The 25308-nt window shown below is 44.8% G+C and overlaps 1 gene segment (V, D, J or C); it reads right to left on the bottom strand.

Moving 5' to 3' along the window:
- LOC124512394 (immunoglobulin heavy variable 3-23-like) overlaps positions 1-23858 on the bottom strand; it is a 29589-nt gene extending 5731 nt beyond the window's left edge. Inside the window, 1 exon segment of the V gene segment in view lies at positions 23742-23858. Within this exon segment, the coding sequence occupies positions 23742-23787 (46 nt within the window).
- Positions 23859-25308: the final 1450 nt, after the last annotated feature.

Raw genomic sequence — 25308 nt, 5'->3', positions numbered from 1 at the left:
AATATAACAAGCAAAGGACACTTGTTCCCAGGATCATATTTCTTTTAGTTTCCACACTGATGTATTAACCTCACCTGACAACTACCTGCAGAGCTTGAGCACACCTGGAGACTTCTGATCTTGATGGTTCTCTGCTGATGGGGTTTGCTTCCTCAGTCATCTGCAAAGCTTGGAAGCAGTGCCAACATCTTTAAGTGCACAGACACCAAGACATGGACACCTTTCTGTCACCTGCAGATATGATTCCCATGCATGGCTGGTGTCTCTATCTCCTGAGAAATCCCCATCCAACACAAGGAGCTGTTAACTCGGGGAGGAGGCACAGATGTCACAGAAAAGTGGGGGACTCTTCACTGATATGGACAGAGACCATCAGTATCTGAGGTAAGAAGTTAATGGCACTAAAACAACCACATTAATGAAAATGGATTGGCTGACCTGGACATCATTGGATCTAAACATCCGGAGCCTAAAGAAATTGTAGAAAATGTGTTCATAGTCCTGAAGGCATGCGCCAAGAGGATAAATGCTGAGTTAGCTGAATAGACTTCAAATAGAGATCAGAATGCTAGATAGTAGATAGATGATAAGTGGATAGGTGATGGATGATAGAGGGTAGATAGATGATAGATAGATAATAGATACTTTTATGTTATATTAAAGTCATTATAGAGGATTCACATCAGTATGAATATATTATAATGAAATTACCCACTATTGGCAATATTTTTTAAAAGACCATAATTTCATACGGAAAAGAATATTTGACACCAACTTAAGATATACAAAAGAAATAATTATGACTTCAATATTTTCTGAATACAGCTTCCACATGGGGTAGCACATGCCTGCTTGTAGATTCCTCCTCCCTCTGGGGCTTTGGCTTCCATTCCCATTTGTTCCCAGGGTCTCCCTTCCCAGGATGTCCTGAGCTCTGGGATGTGCAGGGACAAGAGCTCTGTCCTGGATCTGGACCATCGTCTTTCTGGCCTAACATTTACAGCTCCTTCCAGGCCCTTGCTCAACCACCAGACTTCTGCCCACCAGGCTCCCTCCCTGCATCCACCACCTGCCAGCCTCCTTGTGGACTCTTCCATTTATTTCCTGTGGATTTAAGAACAGTTTGTTAGGTTGGCAGGTCTCCTAATAATAATTCGCATTGAGGAAAGAACTGTATAGGTAAAACATGACAGACTCTCTCCACAATAGCCTTGAGTTCATTCCCATGATGTTATCAGCCCCTTGTCCCCACAGTGTTGCATTAGAAACGGTCACTTTCATGAACGGAACTAAATCTGTCCCCCCTACACAACTGGTCCATCCTATCTATCTACTCTATATGGTCATCAGACAACCACCAAGCTAAGAAGGAACACAATACAGAGTGTGAAGACATAAGTATTTATAGAAATAATTTTATAAAATTTTATCTAATAATCAAAGTAATGATATATTTACAGAAGTAACTTAAATATGGTAAATGACCATGTTTATTATAAGATTCTATGAGTTTAGATGAACATAATCAAGTTACAGGACAACCAAATAACCACAGGTCAAAGAAATGTATCATTCTCAGGTGTATCCAAACCCTTTCCTTTGCACACCAATCAGTTTCCTATCTCTCCCTTTCTCTCTGGGCCTCGCGTGTTCTCTGTCTCAAAAATAAATAAACATTACAAAAATAAAGATACGTACAGGTCAGTGAGATTCAATGGAGAACCCAGAAATAATCCCCTTCATCTTTGGTCAACTGAATTTTGACAAGAGCAGACAACATGACATTGGGGAAACAATGGTCTTTTTAATAAAGGGTGCTAGACAGCTGGCTATCCATGTGCACAGGAATGAAATTGCGTCCAGACCTCACACCATATACAAACATCAAATCAAAATGGATCAACAGTTTAAATGTAAAATTATGACCTCTGGAAGCAATATATCGAGATAAATCTTCATGACCATTGGGTTTAGCAATGTTGTTAGAGATGACACTAAAGCACAAGCAAGGAAAGAAAAAGTAGATAAATTTAGTTTTCTCAACATTAGAAACCTTTGTACACCAGAAGATGCTATCCCCAAAGTGAAAAGTCAAAGCCTAATGGAAGACAATATTTGCACAGTATTTGTCTGGTAAGAGCCTGTTATGCAGAAAGTATAAAGAGTTTTTACAACTCATCAACAAAAAGACAACCCAATTTTTAATATGGACAAAGGATTTGGATATATCTTTCCCCAGTGCAATCATACAAATGGTGAATACCACTTGAAAAGATATTAAACATCAATAGTCCTTATGGAAATGAAGATTTAAACCACAGTGAGATAACCTTTTACACGCACTAAAAATGCTCTAATCAATACAACTACAAAATAACAAATGTTGGTAAAGATGTTGAGAAATTGGAACCCTTCAACCTTGCTTGTGGAAATGTAAAATGGTGGAGACTATGTGTAAAATAGTTTGGCAATTCCCCCCCCCCCAAAGAAAGACAAAAACATAGAATTACCATATGGCCCAACAATACTACTCCTAGATGTATGTCTCGAAGAATTGAAAACAGTTGTTTAAACAAAGTGCATGTGCACATACATAGCAGCACGGTTCACAATAGCCAAATTGTAGAAACTATGCAAATGCCTATCGGTGTGTGAATGGATAAACAACCTGGGGCAGACCCTTAAACAGGAATATTATTCTGTCATCCAAAGAAATAAAGTAAAATGTTGTGGCTGTAGAGAATACTGGTTTCTCAGAAAGCTATCACAGAACTCCACATCTGCACTTACATGTGGAAATTTAAAGCAAAGCCTTGAGCAGGTGTTCATGTTCCCATATTCATAGCAGCTTCTTCACAACAGCCAAAAGATGGAAGCAACCCAAGTAACTATTCACAGATGAGTAAATAAACAAAATGTAGTATATACACAATGGAATATGATCCAGCCTTAAAAAGGAAGAGAGTTCTGACACACACTAGCACACCGACTGAACTTGGCAGTCATTATGCTGAGTGAAATGAGCCGGTGACAGAAGGAATATACAGTATGTTTCCACTTAAGTGAGGTGTCCAGAAAAGTCATACTCAGAGACACCAAGTAGAATGTGGCTGTAGGGGCCGAGGGGAAAGGGGAATTGGGATTTAGGGTTTAACAGATAGAGAGTTTCCCTCAGGGAACACGACAACGTTCTGGAGATGGATGTACAACAGTGTGAATGCAGTTAATGCCAGACAACTGTATGCTTAAAGTGACTTATGTGGTAAATGTTATGTTACGTACATTTAATCAGAATTTAAAAAGGAAGGACTGATACACGTCACAACATGGGTGAATGCAGAACACATCCTCAGTGACAGAAGCCATCTAGAAAAGCCCACTCAGACACCATCTTGCTCTTTAAATCCCCCCAAGTTACACAGATAGGGGAAAGTCTCAGGAGCACTTACCCAAAAGAAACCGGATCAGAATGGGAAAAGACATTTCACAGTGGGGCAGGTGGGGACTCTTGAAGTGGGCCTGTGGTCTGGGCTCTAATGTGGAAACGCAGGGATTTCCTCATTTGGGGTTCTGTGGTGGTTTCTCGGGAGGGCGTCCCCGTTTGGGTTAAAACGCACCAAAGTATCTCATGTGAAGTGGCAAACGCGGAAAAGAAACAGGGTTCAGGTAAAGCGTATTTGCGCTGCTGTGACACGTTCACTGCACGTCTGAAATCACAGAGAAAGGTCTCCTCCAAACAACCCTGTCAGCCCCACATGACAGAACCAAGAGAGGGGTCAAACGCTGTGACGTAGGCCCACGCCCAGACGCAGCTCACCCAGGCGGAGAGGCCACGGGCCCTGCAGGAGGCAGCACGTGAGCCAGAGGCACGTGGGAGGGTTCAATTGGCGGCCACGTGTCTTGGGTGCAGCGGAAGCAGTGGGATTTGGAATTCCGGTTGTCCACAAGACGCCACTAATAAGCTGTTAGAACTGCGAAAACGAATGAAGGGACATCTCACCGAAGTGGACTCGTGAGGCAGGTAGAGGAGGCTGGAAGGGGGAGCCAGGGTCAGGCTCGGGAACAACCCACCGCTACAGACCCAGGATTAGAACCCTCCGCAGAGAGAAGCCCCAGGCTCAGGCCCAGCCAGGGGAAGCTGTGCCCTGCGGCCCCTACAGGAAACCCACCGCGCCTGCAGCCGGGCCCGGGAGGCGCCTGCTCGCCCTGCAGCCCTGCTCTCCTCCTGCGGACCTCGCTTCAAAACCAGCCTCCCAACTTCCTCTTCTCCGCGAAACAGCGTTCCTCTCCGTGAGCTCCCCACCAGGCCGCGGTTTTGCCACAGCTTGCTGGGCCCGGATGGCCATTCTCCGCTACTCCTGAACAAACCCACTTTTGCTGGTAACGTAACTGGCGGCGTGATTTCCAAGGGCCACGGAAGGAGAAACGAGGACACTCGCAGGATCGGAGATCAGCACACACACACCACGTGCACGTCTGCACGCTCCTGACGACCCGTCGAAAAGAGAAAGGAAGAGACGGTGCCATTCCCAACCGCAGCAGAAGGAACGACGTGCCCCAGAGGAAATGTAAGCAAGGAGGTGGCAGGCCTGCTGTCCCAGGACAGGGCACTGGGGACAGAAACGGAGGAAGGCGCCCGGGGGCGGAGAGCTGCTCTGTGCTCCTGGCCGCGGAGGAACCGACCTCCCGTGAGCACGTCTGTCCTGCCCGGAGCGACCTGCAGCTCCGGGGTGTCGCACCGAACTCCCCACGGCGCCGTCGCAGACTCGGGAGGGACACCCCGCCCCGCGCGGAGGCTGAAGGGACCCGCGAGGCCAGAGCGGCGGGAGTGCAAGCTCCGCCAGGGGACCCCGCTCCCGGACCGCGAACCGCGTGAGGAAGCGGCGGGAACCGAGTGGGCGCGGAGCAGGAACACGGCCGCGCGGCCGCGCGGCCCCGCCGCCCGGCGCCGGTGAGGTAAGCCCCGCGGGGGACACAGTGTCGCCGCGCACGACGCCGCGCAGGGTCCTTTCCCCCCAGGGTCTGGGGAACAGCGCCCCCCTCAGCCTCCGGGTTCCGGAAGCTGCTCTTCCCGGGGGCTGGCTTTGTCCTCCCCTGCTCCTCCCTTGGCGGGACCTGAGGAACCGGGTTCTTGTCCATGTGGACGTGGGGCCACGTCTCCCTGAATCCTCCACAGTGGGTCCTGAGGAGAGCGGGTTCTTCTCAGTGTGGACGCGGGGCCACGTCCCCCTGAATCCTCCACAGCGGGTCCTGAGGAGACCGGGTTCTTCTCAGTGTGGACGTGGGCACTCGTCCACCCGAAGTCTCCACAGTGGGTCCTGAGGAGACTGGGTTCTTGGTGTGGACGCGGGGCCACGTCCCCCTGAATCCTCCACAGTGGGTCGTGAGGAGACCGGGTTCTTGTCTGTGTGGACGTGGGCACTCGTCCACCCGAAGTCTCCACAGCGGGTTCTGACGAATCCGGGTTCTTGTTGGTGTGGACACGGGCCCTCGTCTCCCCAAAGTCTCCACAGCGGGTCCTGTAGAGACTGGGTTCTTGTCAGTGTGGACGCGGGGCTATGTCCCCCTGAATTCTCTACAGTGGGTCCTGAGAGGACCGGGTTCTTGTCAGTGTGGACCTGGGCCCTAGTCCTCCCGAATCCTCTGCAGGGGGTCCTGTGGAGACCAGGTTCTTCTGGGTTTGGACGTGGGCCCTAGTTCTCTTGAATCCTCCACAGCGGGTCCTGACGAAACCAGCTCTGGTCGGCGTGGACGCGGGCCCTCCTCTGCCGGACGTCTCCACAGTGGGTCCTGAGATCAGGTTCTTGTCAGGTGGACAGGAACCTATGTCGTCCTGTTCCCCCACTGTGAATGTAATGGCACAGCCTTAAGGTCAGAGTGGTCCTTCATGAAGAGCTCCTTAGATTGTGTCGTCAAGGGTCTCTACTCCAGGTTGGAAATGGTCAAGGATCTTGGGCACATGACAGAAGGCAAAAACAAAAAACGAAAACCCCACACTCTTTGAATTGTCCCCATTCTATCTTAGAGTTGGATGGTGTCACCTGGGCTTGACCTCTCCCAGTGGGCCTGTGCTGCCATGCCATAAAAATCCAAGTCCCAGGAATCAGAGCTTCTTTCTTCCTACCTCTGTGGGCTCTGGGGGCTTGGGGAGCGTCTTCTTCAGAGCCTCCCCCTTTTTTTGTCTGTGTCCCCTGACCTGTGCCTTGGCGTGCTTATCATGGTCTTTTGATACAATGAAAAGCCTGGAGGCTCCTCTAGGGTGTCTCTGTAAACAGGCTGTGGATACTTTGAATTTTTCAGTGAATGATGACTTTGGCGGTCTTGGACCAATCCAGTCCGCTGCAGCATGTCAAGTGCTGTAAGCAACAGCTCGGAGCCAATGACGAAGACCCACAAAAGCCAATCAATGTCCTTGTCTCCCTCCCTTTGGTCAAATGATTCTAGGGAGCCTTGCATTTCCATGATGGTATAGTGCCTGTCACCATTTCTGTCTCTCACGCTGGTCCTTGGACATGTAGGTGTAGTGGATCGTGACAGGGAAAATCTGGGGTAGAAGTTAGCTCTTCCCAGACTTGTGTTCTGTGGCCTCCCACACTGAGGTGTCCCACTCAACACCTGACAGGTGGGGAGCCATTGGCGGCAGCAGCGAGGATTGCAGCCACTAGGGGGAGCTTGCCTTGGCCAAGTCCTCCACCCTAGGTGCCATGATGCTCCTTGTAGATTTGCCTCCATCACTAGCTAGGGCTGGCTAATCAAGCACAACACCATGGTGCTGGCTGCAACACAGTGGACCAAGCAGCTGGCGTCTTCTTCGACACTAATCTAGGAACACTGTCCTCGGTGCCCACCTCCTTTGGCGATAAATAGGAAATACACACCCCTGCACCCCCAGACTGGTGCCTGCTTGTTGGTCTCTGCAGGGAGTCTGACCTTTTATGGCACTGATAATTTAGGGTGAGGGTTTCTGGAAACAGCTGGCATAAGCCCAAATCAAAGCTACAGACCACCAGCAAGCACCAGCTCCTTCCCACAGCAGCTGAGACGTGAGGGTGAGGAATGAGTGAGCCATTCTTAGGTCTAAGGCATTGTAGGGGGGCATCAGCTAGGCTCCCAATCCCATCCTTGGGGATAAATGTATTGTGGGACCTCAGCTTCTGGACTGAATTAAGAACCTGTAGACTGTGACCTGCTGAAGGAAGTGGCAACAGCAAGTCACAGTGGGTGACAGGCAGCTCCCGAGTCATCTGAGCTCTTGCTTGGGGTACATGAGATGTGCAGGACCCTTGTGACTGAAGGTGGGGTTTCAGTACACCCGCAACAAAGGAAATGGAAGCACAGGATTTATGACTTACACAGCCCAGAACAAGAGGGCACAAGGACCCAGGGAAGGGCGGGCCTCCATCCCACATTCGCAATGATCAGGACATAGAAAACAGGGTAGCAAGTACAGGATTTCTTGGGAGTGGATGGGGCTGAATTCGCTAACTTTCACAGGCTCACCTCTGTGTTATTCTAGAAGGTGCTTGGAAAACCAAAGTGGGAACCCTAGGCAGATTCTTATCTAACGTAAACTCACTGAAAAGTAGGCAAGAGAAAGAGAGCAGGGATTCACATTCACCGAGCTCCCTCTAGATGCCAGAGTCATCCATAGACACTTGTGCCTACCTTTCTGATTGATTTGTGGGGTGCTCCTTTCAGCCTCATGGTCTCAGTCTCCCACATTTGGAAATTTGCTCTCCAGAGATGCACAGCTTGAGCTAGGTGGAAACTAATGCCAGTCCCCTTCCCTCACAGCCCGCAGACACCCCCGTGTGGACAGGCAGTATGGGTGGGTGGTAGCTCTCCTTTATCCTGAGCCCACCTGGGACTGGGAGAAGACAGATTACCTGGAGAATGAGAAACTTTTCAGTCCACAACAACGTAGTTTTGGAGAAAACTCATGAAGTTGCCAATAAAGGAGCTTGTGTCAACTTCTCTTAATTCTGGAAGCAGACACTTCCGCTCATGACACAGCTGTGACTCAGGTCCTCTTCCCAGAAACTAAGGCTCAGTTTGGGCTCTTACAAGCTTAAAAACTACATAAAGGCCACAAGCATGCAGTTTTCAAGTTTTATTTCAGAGTGCTGGTCGGTGACCCATGAGAGACCTGGTGTCAGAGCTGTGATGTGCCTGAGGACCCCTGTGTCTCCCGCAGACCCTTGGAAACGTGGATGTCAGCTGTGCCGCCTCAATACTGTATTTTTACAGATGCACCAGATACATTGTGTATAGTTGTTCAGGGGTCTGGAGGCTAAATTATGGATTGTCTTGTCCAAATATCTCTTCCTTAACTTTCTCTGTGTTTATAGTTCTGACATTTCCAGAAACAACAAGGATGAATGCAGGTATTAGGGCATAAATGTGACCAAAACCACTCTGAGATATACCATGGATTCATGACTTTGCCTGACTGACTGAATTCTTCTTGGAGGGGTCCATAGTCTGTGCTCCCACCAGTGCCTGTCCGTGCACCATGGAGGATCCCAGCCTATGTGGTAGTGGCAGTTCCTGTTATGGTTGCACATCCCTCTGTGACTGCATTTCTCTGGGATACAGTCATAATTCAGCTGAGCCCCACTGCCATTGGAGTAGGTATCCTGACAGAACTTTCCAGAAGCACAGGAAGTACCAGTTCTCACATGATCAATCTGGGTCGTTCCTGTGCTACGATGTGAATCCAGCCCCAAACACCAGAACCGTGGATCACAGACAGATGGAATCCAACATGCTCTTGCAGCTGAGGGAGATGGGTGACGTTACTACACTGCAGCCTTCCACACGGCACGTCTGTATGGGAACAGGTTCAGCGTTGAATTCCCCGGGGTCTTCTGCAGTGTCCACGTCGGCTGCTTTTTTGATTTATGGTCTAGCAGACATCTTCATCTTTCCAGAATTTTTGCAAAGATTTCTTGGCAGTGAATAGTGCGGTCAGTGCAGTTTCCATAATAGCAGGAGCCCTCTTCAGTGCACGGGGTTCCATCTTGCATATGGAAGTCATCAGGGCCCGACAAGGACAACCCATGGCAGGACTCTGGAAAATTAAGTATATCTTCGATTGTTCTGCAGAGTGTCCAAGCAGAGGAGTTGGTGCAGTCTGTATAGCGTCTGCCTGTATTACATTTGCCCCCAGGGGTTCAGATACAATCACGCATACAGCCTAGATTGCTGTAGCACTGGTTGAATGAGCCGCAGTCACACTGCTTTCCTGGATCCACTATGTAGTTTCCATAATGATAGTGGGTCAGGCTTTTATTTAAATGCACCATTTCAGTGTTGAACCTGCACTTGCCTGTTCCACAATTCATTATGTGCTGCGTATGAATGAAGGAACAATTACTGAAAGCTTCCATTATACCAGTTAATTGGGTCCTAATGCAGTTGGACCTTTTTTGGCAAGCACATTCATCAGTGTCAAGGCACAAGCCACAATTTCTTGCCATCTGATGTGTTGCTATGACAGACAAGAGTAAATAATGTCTGCCTAAATAACTCAGAATGATGGCATATAACCCATTGGTGGATGGCATATAGAATATACAACTGGACTGCCATGAACCTCATGGGGCCCATCTCAAATCACATTAAGGGTGAATGTGTTTTAAGAAATCGAAAATACTTTGACTCATACTACTGAAGAGAAAAAGGACTCTGATGCAACACATAATTGCCCGTGTGAGCTTGATGTCTCTCAGTATAAATGACCATGAAACCAATAACTTACATCAATACCATGAAATATTGACTCAATTAAGCTAACTAGCCTTATTAGGAATTGGACACTTTTTTCCACGTGGTTAACACACTATACATTGTTTTGAAACTGAGAGCAAGTCCTTTGAAAATTCCGTGATGGGATGAACAGAACTTACTAGAGATCCTTGGGGCTGCACTGGCATTTCCTTGAGGAACAGGGGGTCCCCTGTCCTCCTTATATCCTAGGTTATAAGTGGTCCCATTGCACAGATGTTTGCGACTCTCTGAGAAACAAAGTGTTCAAACCATTGGAAATCACCGAGGGGTCTCATTTCATAGGCAAGTTAATCCAACTCCATGATATCTTCAAGGCTGCCATAGCCTGTGTCAATTGTGACCATGGAAAGAGGAATCTCCTCCAGGTAGCCGAGGTAGTAACAGTCTGGAGGCATGAAAGGGTAGTCCATCTGCAAGGCTCCCTGAGCATCCTGAGTCATCATCAGCAGAGTCTGGACCAAAAGAGTTTCTTGTGCCGCATGTGCATAACATGTCTCTTGCCCCAAAACGCAGGCTATAGGACAGACAGCCAGGCATCTGAATGCCTTTGCTGTGGTTCGGCTCCTTCTTGGGAATTACCACCTCAGAGGAGATGTAGCACCATGAGGGATGCCCTTGAGAACCCTGCACAGGAGCCAGCACTGCCCAGAGTGCAAACAGCAAGAGGGGCGTCCTCAGGGTGACCTGGCCGTCTGCCAGCCTCATGCCCCTGCTCAGGGACATCTGCCAGTGAGAATGGATAAATGGAGGATCCTCAGCCAAGGCAGGTCTAGACCATCAGACAGAACAGAGGACTGTGCCAGGTGGCCAGCACCCTGCACCTGGGGGCCGCCTGTGAGGTTAGGCAACATTCCCAGGGTGTGGCATTGGGTGACCCTGCACATCAGTTCAGCTGGGGTGGATGTGGGAGGGGCAGGTGGGCCATGGTCAAGAGTGGTCACATGGACATGGGTAGGGATTTGGACCCAGAGGCATGGCTCTAGTCAACACCTTCAATCTTTCCTCCCGCTACTTGCATATGGGCTATGCAGTTATAACACCCTGAACTTCTCTGCCAATTCCATGTCTGTGGTACTGCTGGGTCACTTTCTTTGGATGACTCCTTTTCCTCATTACAGAGACCACTGCTTTTGCTTCCTTGTGATGTGGAGGTAAACATTGTCAATTTTACCTTTATGGGTGATGCAAAAAATCGCTTTGTAGTTTTATGTGTCTTATTCTCCTTGGCTATTAGTTTGCAAGCCATTTGATCCTTTTGGTTTTTGCTTTGAAGGTTCCTCTGAGTTCACTGAGGAAAACATTTCTCAGTATTCTGAGTGATGATTGGTGAACTACAAGGTTGTATTTTAGTATTTTCTTATGCCAGCTGGGGAGAACAGAAAGTACTGCTGACCATGTGTGAGCCCCAGGGGTTTTCTCCTCTAATCCCTTATGGTGGTTGTTTCCTGGCCTCTGGCCGTCTTCTCCCATGTAGTTTGTTTCCCTCTTCAGCTGGAGATGCAGGGAAGTTGAGGTTACTTTGGCAGCTTGTACCATGGAGTCTGCCCATGATCAAAAGATGGTATTGACCGTGGCACTCCCTTGCTTGATTAAGTACCCTTTACTGCTTTAAAACGCCCTGGGTCAGGGAGAAACGTCAGAGTTGGCATTTGGACAAGAGTTTGCCTTTTCCCCAGTGGCTGACCTTCTGACTATAGCTCAAATTCCTTTCCCACAAAACTGAAACTTTGAACATTGACTTTTCCAGCAACAGGCAGCTGAATTTGGGTTTTGATAACAATGAAATGGAGAGTGAAATGGCAGTTTCCAGGGCCTGGCAGGGAGGGTCAATGAGGAGTAGATCTCAAGGGCTATGATTTTGTGTTATGCAAGATGATTAAGTTCTAGAGGGGTCCCCGCATCATTACCCCTGTAGTTAACAATACTGTAATGTATGGTTAAAATTTTGTGAAGAGTGTGGGTCTCATGTTCAGTGAGATCTTACCACAATATAAAAGTGGAAGACACGAGTTTTGCTTCTCACACAACAGTGTGCTGAACTACATGGACACACTCTCTACTGATAATTTGGAAACAATTAAAAAAAACTTATACGTTTTGGAAACTAACCCTGAGGATATGTCATTTACAGATATCTTCTTCCATTCCATAGGTTGCTTTTTTGTTTTGTTGATTGTTTCCTTCACTGTGCAGAAGCTTGCTATTTTGAGGTAGTCTCTCTCTATATATAATTGTCTTGTATTATATTAATGTAAACTCAAGTCTGTTAACATACAGTGTAGTACTGATTCTCGGGTAGAATTTAGGGAACCATCGCATACATATAACACCCAATTCTCATTTCAACCAGTGCCCTCCTTAATGGCCACGTACCATTTAGCCCACCTCCCCCACTTCCCCTCAGTTTGTTCTCTGTATTTAAGAGTGTCTTCTGGTTTCCTCCCTCTCTGTTTTGATTTATTTTATTTTTCCTTTCCATATGTTGTGTTTCTTATATTCCACTAATGTGTGAAATCATAGGATTTTGACTTTTTCTGACTGACTTGTTCCACTTAGCATAATACACTGTAGTTCCATCCACATTATTGTAATTGGCAAGATGTCATTCTTTTTGATGGCTAAGTGATAGTCCATTGTATATATTTACCACCTCTTCTTTATGCATTCATGTGTTGATGAATATTCGGGCTGTTCCACAATTTGTTTTTTGTTGATAAGGCCGCCATAAAGATTGGGATGCATGTGCCCTTTCAAATCAGCATTTTGGTATCCTTTGGATACCTTTGGTATCCTTAGATAAATGCAATTGCTTGATCACAGGATACTTCCGTTTTTAATTTTTAGAGGAATCTCCACACTGTTTTCCAGAGTGGCTGCGCCAGTTTGCATTACCATCAACAATGTGAAAGGTTTTCGCTTTCTCTGCATTCTTGGTGACATTTTGTGTTTTCTGTAGTGTTAATTTTAGTCATTGAGACAGGTGTGAGTTGGTATGTCATTGTGGTTTTGATTTATATTTCACTGATGAAGAGTGTTGTTGAGCATCTTTATTCGTGTCTTTTTGCCATCTGGATGTCTTCTTTGGAAAAATATGTATTCATGTCTTCTGCCCATTTCTTCACTGGATTATTTGTTTTTTGAGTGTTGCGTTTGGTAAGTTCTTCATAGACTTTGGATACTAACCCTTTATCTGAGATGTCATTTGCAAATATCTCCCCCCATTTTGTCAGTTGCCTTTTAGTTTTGTTGATTTGTTCTTTGCTGTGCAGAAGCTTTTTATCTTGATGAGATCCCAATAGTTTATTTTTGCTATTGTTTCCCTTGCCTCTGGGGACACGTCTAGTAAGAACTTGTTCTGGCCAAGGTCAAAGAGGTTGGTGTCTGTGTTCTCCTCTAGGATTTTGATGGTTTCCTGTCTCACATTTAGGTCTTTCATTCATTTTGTATTTATTTTTGTGTGTAATGTAAGAAAGTGGTCCAGGTTCATGACAAGTTCACGATGCTGTCCAGTTTTCCCAACACCAGTTGTTGAAGGGACTTTTTCCATTTGATAGTCTTTCCTGCTCTGTCAAAGATTAGTTGATCATATAGTTATGTGTCCATTTCAGGGTTTTCTAATCTTTTCCATTAATCTATGTGTCTATTTTTTGTCAGTATCATCCTGTCTTGACGACTACAGCATTGTAATATAGCTTGATATCCAGAATTGTGATGGCTCCAGGTTTTTTTTCTTTTTCAAGATCTTTGGTTATTTGGGGTCTTTGGTGGTTCCATGATAATTTTAGAGTTATGTGTTCTAGCTCTGTGAAAAATGCTTGTAGTATTTGACAGGAAATTGAATTATTTGCATTGAATGTCTAGATTGCTTTGGATAGTATTGGTATTTACCAATGTTTTTTTCTTTTAATCCATGTGCATGGAATATTTTTCCATTTCTTTGTTTTCTTCAATTTCTTCCATAAATATCCCACACCTTTCAGAGTACAGATCTTTTACCTCTTTACATAGGTTTATTTCTAGTATATTATGGTTTTTGGTGTAATTTTAAATGGGATTGTTTCCTTGATTTCTCGTTCTCCTGCTTCATTATTGGTGTATAGAAATGTAACAAATTTCTATATGTTGATTTTGTATGCTGCAAATTTACAGATTTATTGTACCAGTTCTAGCGGGTTTTTTTTTTTTTGGTGGAGTCTTTCAGGTTTTCTATATATGGTATAAAATTCAACTCCAGAACTGAATAATCCTATTAAAAAATGGCCAGGAGACATGAATAAGCATTTTTCCAAATGCGACCAACAGATTGTCAATAAACACATGAAAAGATGGTCAACATCACTCCTCATCAGGGAAATATAAATCCAAACTACAATGAAATATCAACTCACACTGGTCAGAAAGGCTGAACTCAACAGCACAAGAAACAACAGGTGTTGGTGAGGATGCCGAGAAAGAGGATCCTTTTTGAGGTGCTGGTGGGAATGCACACTGGCACAGCCACTATGGAAAACAACATGGAGGTTCCTTAGAAAGCTAAAAATATAACTACGTTACGATAGAACAAATGCACTACTAAGTATTCACCCAAACAATACAAAAATACTAATTGAAGGGAATTGTACCCTTATCTTTATAGAAGCTATGTCACAAACAGCCCAGGTATGGAAACAACCGATCCCAAGTATGCACTGATTGATGAATGGGTATAGAATACGTGGTATATCTACATAACCCCGTCCATGCACACTGGAATATTTCTCAGCCACAAAAGAAATGACATTAGCCATTTGTAAGGACAGGGATGGGCCTAGAGAGTATTATATTTACTGAAATAAGTCAGAGAAAGACAAATATATGATTTCATCCATATGTAGAATTTAAGAAACAACAAATGGGCAAAGGGACAAATAAGAGAGAAGAGGCAAACCAATAAATAGGCGATTTTTTCAATGTTCACTTATTTATTTAGAAAGAGAATGGGAGTGGGCAGAGGCAGATGGGAAGAGAATCCCAAGGAAACGTCGTGCTGTCAGTGCAGAAACCAAAGTGGGGCTCGATCTCAGGAACAATGAGATCAAGACAAGAGCCCAGATCAAGAGTCGTGGGCCTAACCCATGGAACCACGTAAGCACCACGAAACAGATACTTAACTATAGGGAAAAAACTGATGGTTACCCTGGGGAGGGTGGGTGGAGGGATGGGGAGGTCGTTGATGGGGATTAAAGGGAGTGCTCATAATGAACACTGGGTGCTGTATTGCAGTGTTGAATCACTATACTTTACACCTGAAACTAGTATTACATTGCATGGTAACTAACTGGAATTTGAAGAAAAACTCAAATCATGTATTTATAGTGCCTGCAAATGGCCATGTTGGCATACATCCCATGAAGAAGCTTTTATTGCAGAAAATATACTACCAGAAAGAATACCTAGAATATTTGAACAAGGTATGTTCTTTTCCTTTCCCACCCCAGATCAGCAAGTAGAAACTCCAGTGCAAGTAACTGGGAGTATAGGCATGTGCCACTGAGCCTGGCTGCAACCTCCCCTCCAGACTGTTGTAGCCAATACACATGGTTCCTGGTGACCAGAGACAGGATGTCAGTGACCCTAAGCTGTTTGCTGTTGAGGCCAAGCCCCAGCAGGTGCCACTGAGATGTGCGACTCACTCATTGTGTGCAACCCCACTCCCAGGAAGGAAGCTCTGCCCTGGGCACAGTCCACTAGGGATGCTGGGAACCTGATCACCCCAGACCTGACTTGTATGGTAGGAGTCTCATGCCACCAGGACAAGCAAGCCACAAGGCAGTGAAGCTGCCAGCCACCCCTAAACAGAGCCCTCAGTTTCCAAACTCTTTGGAATCCTGTTTGTCCCTGACACCCCCTGCAGCTGCAGACCTTTGCCCAGAGTATTGCCCAGGGTAAGGGGGAGATGGAGCAATCCTCTAAATCAAGGAGCAAATCTGTTCCTATAGAACTGACTTCATTTCCAGCTGAGTGTGAGGAAGGTCTGGGCCTCATGTTGTGGGAGACACAGGTGCAGGAGACCAATAGTTTCAGTGGATGGTTCCTAACCTACTCCTGCTCATCTGCAGGAGAGAGACAGAGCCAGGGACAGTGGAGGGAACAGCTCCTGTCAGAACACATATCAGACTATGGCCTCAACAACTCTCCATTCAGAGGAGTCCGAGGTTGTAGGGTTCAGTCTGTGGAGACTCCATACATCAAAGGGTGGTTGAACATAGGAGTGCTCTCAAATGAAGCAGAGTATCTCATCATGTGGTTTGGGAAAGAAAGAGATAAGGAATGCCCAACCAAACCAGTGTCACCATGGACTGGCTGTGTGAATGTCCCAGGGCACACCACCTCTGTAATTATGGGACTACCGCCCTTCCCTCCACATCATGTCTTTGAGTTTCACCTGGTTTCAGGTGTGCATCAATAGTGTCACATTTCTCTGGCAAAGCATCCCATTGATGGAAGTTTCATCGTTGGTTTATTCCTTTATATTTAGAAAGACTTTTGCCTTATTCTGAGCTTCTAACACTAAGAAAGATGCTATAAATATTTACACACCATTTATTTTCTGAGCATGGGATTTCATTCTTCAGGGACAAATACTCGGGAGTGGTATCTCCAGGTTCCTTTTTATGTCATCCATGTATAATTTCATAAGCGACAGCCAACGGTTTTCCAGAGCTGGTGTTTGTTTGTCAATCCTTCCTGCATTGTTTGAGGCCCCACGTATGCTGGATGCTCACCTGGATGTTGTTGTCAGTGTTGTTTTCATTCCGGAGCCATTGCGATGTGTGTATAGGGCATCTATTGAGTTCTTGATTTGAATTTCCCTGACAGTCGATGGTGTGAAGAGTCTTCTCCAGTCCGTAACTAATGTGTCTATAACCTCAAGGATAGGATGTCTACCACACAAGGCTGTGCTTGTTTTATGGAGGTTTGTTTCCTTTCTTCCTATTGACTGTTGAGGGCTCTTAGCATATTCAAGATGCAGGTCCCTTGGTGGTTATGCAATTTGTGAATGTTGTCTCTTACTCTGTAACTTATCTTACTATTGGTATTCATGTGGGCAGATAAGCGTATTTGATTTTCACAAAGTCTATTGATACCATTTCTTTTTATAGGTGTTGTGTTCTTAGCTATAGTTTTCATTTTCTTGATGAATGATTGCTGGTGACTAATATTTTTTTAAACTGTTTATTCTTGATAGAGAGAGAGAGACAGAACGTGAGCGGGGAAAAGCAGAGAGAGAGAGGGAGACACATAATCTGAAGCAGGCTCCAGGTTCTGAGCTGTCAGCATAGGGCCTGACAACGGGGCTCAAACCCTCAAATCGTGACATTGAGACCTGAGCTGAAGTGAGACACTTAACCAACTCAACCACCCAGGCACCCCACTGATTTCTTGACTTACAATGTAACTAAAAGTCTTGTTTTTTTCTGGTTTCTCTCAATGTTGACGTGTTCCCTATTTGGTCTCTGGTGACTTAGAGTTTTGTCTTTTGGTTTTAAATTTACAGACTCTAGCAAATCATTTTCGTGGCATGGTTTTTCCTAATATATGGAAATTATGTGGAAATATATGAAATTGAAGTTCAAATTTCACAAGAGTTGCCATTCTGTGTCTCTTTGGCCAGACTGCTCATCAGATTTGATAGATATGCTCCTGTGGTCAACAAACACGTTTACCTTTTCAGGTGGTGGGCTTTCTATATGTCTCAGGAGCCGTTGAGCTCTGTGCACACAACTGAGTTCTTGACACAATTTTTCCTTCGCAATTCTTTGTGAAACCCTCAAAATCCATTTTTTGCATTGCCAATTTTAGACACTTCATGAATAGAACGCATTGAAGCTCTTGTATCATTTCCGAAAATTATTTTACTCTTGCGTGTTTGGGACTGTAATTTTTCTTCTTCCTTCCAAGGGGAGCTCATATCTGCATTTGTGGAATTCTTCCAGGCTTCTCATTTCTTAATACTTTTCCAACGTGCTGTGCAGTTTTTGATCAAATGAATACTTAGGCTTATTTTTACTCTACCTCATTGGGAATAGGAGCCGTGAGACAGGCTGCATCATATGGGTTTTTTTTTTTTTGTTCCCTTGTATGTTATCTGTCATATTGAATGTTTATAGAACATATATCCCCTCACTTTCATGAACCACTAAGAGGGGACATGGTTCTCTTCAAGAGACAGGAAAGGAAGACAAGGGAGCTGAGACAGGAATTCGGGGAAGGAAATCCAGAGCTTCTCAGGAAGCGTCAACTGTCCACACTTTCCAGTTCTGCAGATGTGGGTCCCTGCTGAGGCCCAACCTGGGTTCTTGTGCAGGTGTCTGGACAAGCTGCCTATGATGTGTGGGCACAGTGGAGTTGGGAAGGGCAGCTGTGGTTTGAATTCCAGCCCACCTGGCACTGCTGTGAAAATTCATGAGTATGTTAATTTATGTCCACCATCAGTTAGGGATATAATGAGTAAATGCAAGACTTTAGGCTCACTACCTTAGATTCCATGTTCATGACAATTTGTGACAACAATTCTTCCTTCCTTTTTTGTACTTTTTAAATTTTTTAAATTTGTGTTTAAATATTTGTTAGTTAACATATTGTGTAATATTAATTTCAGTAGTAGAATTTATTGGTTCATCACTTACATGAACACCCAGTACTCATCACAACACGTGGCCTCCTTAATCCCCAACACCCATTATCCCATCCCCCACACACCTGCCCTCCAGCAACCCTCAGTTTGCTCTCTAACCTTAGAGTTTTTTTTATGATTTCTTGCTCTTTTTCCCCTTCCCCTAGATCATCTGTTGTGTTTCTTAAATTCCCCATATGAGGAAATCATATGGTGTTTGTTATCTTTGACTGACTTACTTTGCTTAGCATGATACCCTCTAGCTGCATCAACATCTTAGCAAATGGCAAGATTTCGTTCTTTTTCATGACTGAGTAATATACCATTCTATACATATAGCAGATTAATCACATGGTGGACTTTTGGTCTCTTTCCTCAGTTTGGCTGTCATAGTTAATGCTGCTGTAAACATTGGGGTGCATGTACTTCCTCAAATCAGAAGTTTTGTATGCTTTGGATGAATTCCTAGTTGAGCAATTGCTGGAGTGTAAGGTTGTTTAATGTTTAATTTTTAAACTGTTTTCTGGAATGGTCCGGGCACTTTGCATTCCCACCAAGAGTATAAAAGGGTTCCCTTCTCTCCTCATCCTCATCAATATCTGTTGTTTCCTGAGTTGTTAATTGTAGCCATTCTGACAGGTGTGTGGTCATCTCTCATTGTAGTTTTGATTTGTAATTCCCTGATGATGAGTGATGTTGAGCATATGTTCGTGTGTCGGTTAGCCATCTGAATGCTTTGTTTGGAAAAGTATCTCCTCATGTCTTCTGACCATTTCTCCACTGGATTCTTTGTATTTTGGGTGTTGAGTTTGAGAAGTTTTTTTTTTTTTTTCAACGTTTGAGAAGTTTTTTTTTATAGATTTTGGATAGTAAGCCTTTATCAGATATGTGGTTTGCAAATACCTTTTTAATTTCTGTGGAATGCCTTTTAGATTAGTTGATTTTTTCTTTAGCTGTGCAGAAGGTTTTTATTTTGATGAGGTCCCAGTAGTTCAAGTTTGCTGTTGTTTCCCTTGCCTCTCGAGACACGTCTAGTAAGAAGTTGCTATGTCCGATGTTCAGGAGGTTGCTGTCTGTGTTCTCCTCTAGGATTTGATGGTCTCCTGTCTCATATTTAGGTCTTTCACCCATTTGGATTTATTTTTGTGTATGGAGTAAGAAAGTGGTTCAGTTGCATTCTTCTGCATGTTCTGGTCCAGTTTTCCCAACACCCTTTGTTGACAAGGCTGTCTTTTTTCCCATTCCATAGTCTTTCCTACTTCATCCAAGATGAGGTGGCCATACATTTGTGAGTCCATATCTGGGTTTACTCTTCTGTTCTCTTGATCTATGTGTCTCTTTTGTGCTTGTAGCTTACTGTCTTGATAAGAACAGCTTTGTAATATAGCATGAAATCCATAATCATGAAGTCTCCCATTTCTTTGTGTAGCATAGACATTTCAACACTCCTTGCTCCTTAAATCCATGAGCATTGAAGGTGTTTCCATTTCTTTGTGTCATCCTCAGTTTCTTTCACCGTTTTTAGAGACTTCAGAGCATAGATATTTTAACTCTTTAGGTATCCTATTATATTTGGTGCAATTGTAAACACGATGGATAGTTTAAATTTTTCATTCTGTTTCTTCATTATTGCTGTGTAGAAATGCAGCAGATTTCAGTATGTTGATACTGTATCTTGTGACTTAGCTGCATAATTTTCAAAGGCGCATGTTGAGGATATGATGTCACTCCCTACTTGCATGAAGGTTTCTGTAGAGACATCTGCCATAGTTTTTTTTTTTTTAATCTTCCCTTGTTAGTTAGCAACTTCTTTTGTGTTGATGCTTTTATGGTTTTTCTTTATCTGTATATTTTGCCATTTTCCTATGATATGTCTCAGTGTTGGCCTGCTTTTTATTTTAGCTTTTATTTTAATGGGTGTTCTCTTTGCCTCCTAGATGTAAATGTCTGTTTCCTTCCCCAGCTTGTGGAAATTTTCACTATAATTCACTCAGCTAAAATGTATACCCCCTTTTCTCCCTCTTATTCTTTTGGGACTCGTTTCAAAAGAATGTTATTACAGTTTATGGAGTTGCCGATTTTCCTAAGTGTACGTTTGTGATGCAATATTTTAAGTTTCCTCTTCTTTCCAACTTCATTTCCCCCATAATTTTATCTTCTATGTCCCTTCCTCATTCATCTGCTTCTTTCAGCCTTGAGGTCATTATATCCAATCAGTTTCACATGTCGGTTAAAACATTTATAATTTCATGCTGACTAGTTTTTAGGTCTTTTCTGATTGCAGTAAGGGTATCCCTCATGTCTCATATATTTTCCTCAAGCACAGCTAGTATCCTTATGATACTTTTTGAAAATCCTGTTTCATTATGAGAGTTTTTAGCAATTCTGTTTGAGGCATTTTAGTTTATGTGTTTTTATTTTTATTTTTTTATTTTTTTCAACGTTTATTTATTTTTGGGACAGAGAGAGACAGAGCATGAACGGGGGAGGGGCAGAAAGAGAGGAGACACAGAATCGGAAACAGGCTCCAGGCTCTGAGCCATCAGCCCAGAGCCTGACGCGGGGCTCGAACTCACGGACCGCAAGATCGTGACCTGGCTGAAGTCAGACGCCCAACCGACTGTGCCACCCAGGTGCCCCTAGTTTATGTGTTTAATTGTATCCCTCACAATGACCTTTTATCATTTTTTCTTTTAGGATGAATTCCTCCATCATGTTTTTGTCTATGTCTCTGCCTTCTTAAATGTTTTAGAAAATACTGTTATCTTTTCTACTTCTAGAAAGTGTTTACATACTTTCTAGAGAAGTGTTCACATATTGTCCAGGGCCTGACACTTCATGAAGCATTTGTTTTATGTTCCATGGCACTGTGCTGTCGTGTTTTGGCTCCTCTGTCCCTCAGGAGAGTCCTCTGCAGATTTTCTCCTTGCCTCCAGTGGGGAGTGTTGGACCTTGTGCCCAGTGTTGTGAGTTTTCACTAGGTAAATTTGGTCTACTTGTTAAAAGAAGCTAATTCCTATCTCCCCTAGAGGTGAGGATATGCCTCACTGTATGATCAGCTGACTTGGTGCATGTGGGGGTTTACGGTGGTCTTTGGAGGAAGGGGTGCAGTGGTGGTCTGGTTGCCAGGCACTCTTTCCTAGTAAGCAAGCACTTGATGGGGGCTGGAGTAGGTGGAGCTTGGTGTTAGTGGCTCAGCTTCCACTGGGGATGCTGTGCTGCTGAGTGAAATCTGTCCATGCTGATTGGTGGGAGGAAATATTGGCATCAGCTCCCTCTCTAGTCCCAGGAGTTGGAGTTCTCAGCCTCCCCTGTTCAGGAAGCCCTCACACAGAGAGAACACTTGTGGGTCCCAGGCTTCCGTCAGAATTGCTTTCACTCTGTCTGCGTCCAAGCCATTGGCCCACCTGGTGGCACAGGGCTCTTATGTTTTATCTCAGGAGCTCTAGCTGGGTTTGAAAAGTCCAAATTCTGTGAACTCAATATGACAGGGACCCCACTGATCCTCTGGGAGAGGGTCTTGATGTGCTGTGCCTGGAGCTGGTTTACCCCAGATGGGCAGTTGCATGAACACTAGGGGCTTGGAGTACATGGTGAAGAACAACAAGAAGGCAGCGTCCAGCTAGCTGCTCTCAGAAGAAGCTCCTGTGCTAACGATCAGGGAATTTTAATGGTGCCTGTCAGCTCTCCTGTCCTATGAGAGCCAATGCTCTGTCTCCCAAATGCACTCCACGAAGGGAATTGTCTCTCCCCATGCGACCCAGGGGATACTCAGACCACAGTTCCCCTTATGGGCCTCTGCCCTCCTCCACAGGAGCACTGCTGTGCCCACCAGACTCCACCCCAATGATGGGATCGACTTTTAAATCTTCAGTCTTTGAGCTCCACGTTTACAGGAGGTTAACTTGTCATGATTATCTTTATAGGTTATCTTGACTGCGTCATGGGTGCCCAGATTCACCACTGTTTCTGTGGATGTCTGTGATGTGTTCCAGAAGAGATTGGCATTTCCATCCATGGTTTCTTTCTGCCTGGGCACCACCCATTCCATTAAGTTTGTGAATAGAATCTGATGCAGATGGAGGACGAATTCCCTCATTTTTACTTCCCATGTGCTTGTTTGAATTGGAATATTGGTCTCCTCCGGCCCTTTTTCTGAGAGTTACATCATCAGCTCTCCAGGTTCTGAGACTAGACACTAGTCAGAATCAGACAAGAATTACATCACTGGTTTTCCTGGGTCTTCAGCTTGTGAGTGTAGATCATGGGACTTCTCAACATATTTAGTTATGGAAACCAATGACCTTTGGGTTCTGTTCCTCAGGGGAATCTTGACTAATACATGGAGATTGTTTGTCTCTCTTTTAGAGTAATTGAATAAAGCTGTAGCTCATTTAAAGTCCTGAGTAGCAAAGTGCTATGAAGAAAGTGTCACGTTGGTTGACTGGGACAAGGGCTGGGTGAGGATAAGGAGGAGCTGTGGGATCCTGTGGTCCTGGCTGCACAGGGAGCGCATCTGGGTATCCTGTAAAGGTGCAGCTGTTGTGCCTCAGGAAATCTGTAATTCACTCATGTTGAGGGACCGGAGTAAGCAAGTGCAAACAACTGTGTCTTTGTGCATGTTAGTCTAGTTTCCCTATGACAACCCAGTTGCTAATTCAGAGAGTTAATAGGTAAACATAGAATCATATAACAAGGGAGGCTCCCTGGGGAAACTGCTCTGTGGAGAGGAAGCCCCAGACCCTGACAGGAAACCTGCCTGTAACCTCCATCTGCACCTGTGCCTGGGAACACAAAGGAGAATTGTGCATAATGTGCGCCCCCTGGTAGTGCTGATCCCCTCCTGCAGGGAGGTTTGTGTCTGGGCTCCCAGTGATGTCCCCTCACTGTGTCTCTTGCACAGTAATATGTGGCCGTGTCCTCGGTCTTGAGGCTGTTCATCTGCAGATACAGCGTGTTCTTGGCGTTGTCTCTGGAGATGGTGAATCGGCCCTTCACGGAGTCTGCGTAGTATGTGCTACCTCCACTACCACTAATATCTGCGACCCACTGCAGCCCCTTTCCTGGAGCCTGGCGGACCCAGCTCATTCCATAGCTACTGAAGGTGAATCCAGAGGCCACACAGGTGAGTCTTAGGGACCCCCCAGGCTTCGCCAGGTCTCCCCCAGACTCCACGAGCTGCACGTCACACTGGACACCTGCAGACACAAGCATCTTGGTCAGGAAACTGTCACACATCCACTGTTTCACTCATATCCATTCACAGACTCAGTGTCCCTCGTTCACCATGAATTACCTTTTAAAAGAGCAACCAGGAACACCCAGCCCAGCAGAAACTCCATGGTGAGGTGTGTGTGTTCTGTGCTGATCACGGAATGGGAACACCTGGGACTCCTGGGGCTGGGGCTCGTCTCCCAGCTGCAGGGTCGGGGCTGGGCTGGTTTTATCAGCACAGAGGGAGCCCCATTTGCATGTCTTCTGACATATATATCAAGTTCCAGACTTAGATTTGATTCTGTATTAGTGAATGACAGGGTGGGGGATGCACTTCAATATTAGTTTGTGTGGATGGCTGTGTGACAATATGAAGAATTCCTTTTTTTTCAGTTTTGGATTTTTACCTTTATTAATGGAGGCTTCGGCATAATCTTTAAGAAATATTTACCTCAACAGCATGATTACACATTATTTTCTCTTACAATATTTTAATGTTTAAATTTTTAATTAGTATTTATTTTCAGTTTTAAAAATTAACATCCAAATTCGTTAGCATATAGTGCAACAATGATTTCAGGAGTAGATTCCTTAGTGCCCCTTACCAATTTAGCCCACACCCCCTCCCACAACCCCTCCAGTAGCCCTCTGTTTGTTCTCCATATTTATGAGTCTCTTATGCTCTGTCCCCTCCAGGTTTTCATATTATTTTGGTTTCCTTCCCTTATGTTCATCTGTTTTGTCTCTTAAAGTCCTCATATGAGTGAACTCATATGAGGTTTGTCTTTCTCTGACTGACTCATTTCACTTAGCCTAATACCCTCCAGTTCCATCCACATAGTTGCAAATGGCAAGATTTCACTGTTTTTGATTGCCAAGTAATACTCCATTGTATATATTTACCACTTCTTCTTTATCCATTCATCCATCGATGGACATTTGGCTCTTTCCATACTTTGGCTATTGTTGATAGTGCTGCTATAAACATGGGGGTGCATGTGTCCCTTTGAAACAGAACACCTGTGTCCCGTGGATAAATGCCTAGTAGTGCAATTGCTGGGTCGTAGGGGAGTTCTATTTTTAGTTTTTTGAGGAATCTCCATACAGTTTCCCAGAGTGGCTGCACCAACTTGCATTGCCCCCCAAAATGCAAAAGAGATCCTCTCTCTGCATCCTCGCCAACATCTGTTGTTGCCTGAGTTGTTAAGGTAGCCATTCTGACATGTGTCAGGTGGTATCTCATTAGGGTTTTGATTGGCATTTCCGTGATGATGAATGATGTGGAGCATTTTTTCATGTGTCGGTTGGCCATCTGGATGTCTTCTTTGGAGAAGTGTCTATTCATGTCTTTTGCCCATTTCATCACTGGATTGTGTTTTGGGTGTTCAGTTTGATAAATTCTTTATAGATTTTGGATACTAACTCTTTATCTGAGATGTCATTTGCAAATATCTTCTCCCATTCTGTCAGTTGAATTTTAGTTTTGCTGATTGTTGCCTTCAGTATGCAGAAACTTTTGATTTTGATGAGGTCCCAGTAGTTCCTTTTTGCTTTTTTTTCCCTTGCCTCCTGGGACGTTTTGAGTAGGAAGTTGGTGTGGCCAAGATCAAAGATGTTTTTGCCTGCTTTCTGCTGGAGGATTTTGATGG

This window comes from Lynx rufus, unplaced genomic scaffold (genome assembly GCF_022079265.1).
Source record: "Lynx rufus isolate CCGP_SWC_20201006 ecotype Redwood Valley unplaced genomic scaffold, mLynRuf1.p SCAF_17, whole genome shotgun sequence".
Taxonomy (NCBI): domain Eukaryota; kingdom Metazoa; phylum Chordata; class Mammalia; order Carnivora; family Felidae; genus Lynx; species Lynx rufus.
The sequence above is the reverse complement of the archived record's forward strand: the minus strand, read 5'-3'. Positions and strand labels throughout refer to the sequence as shown.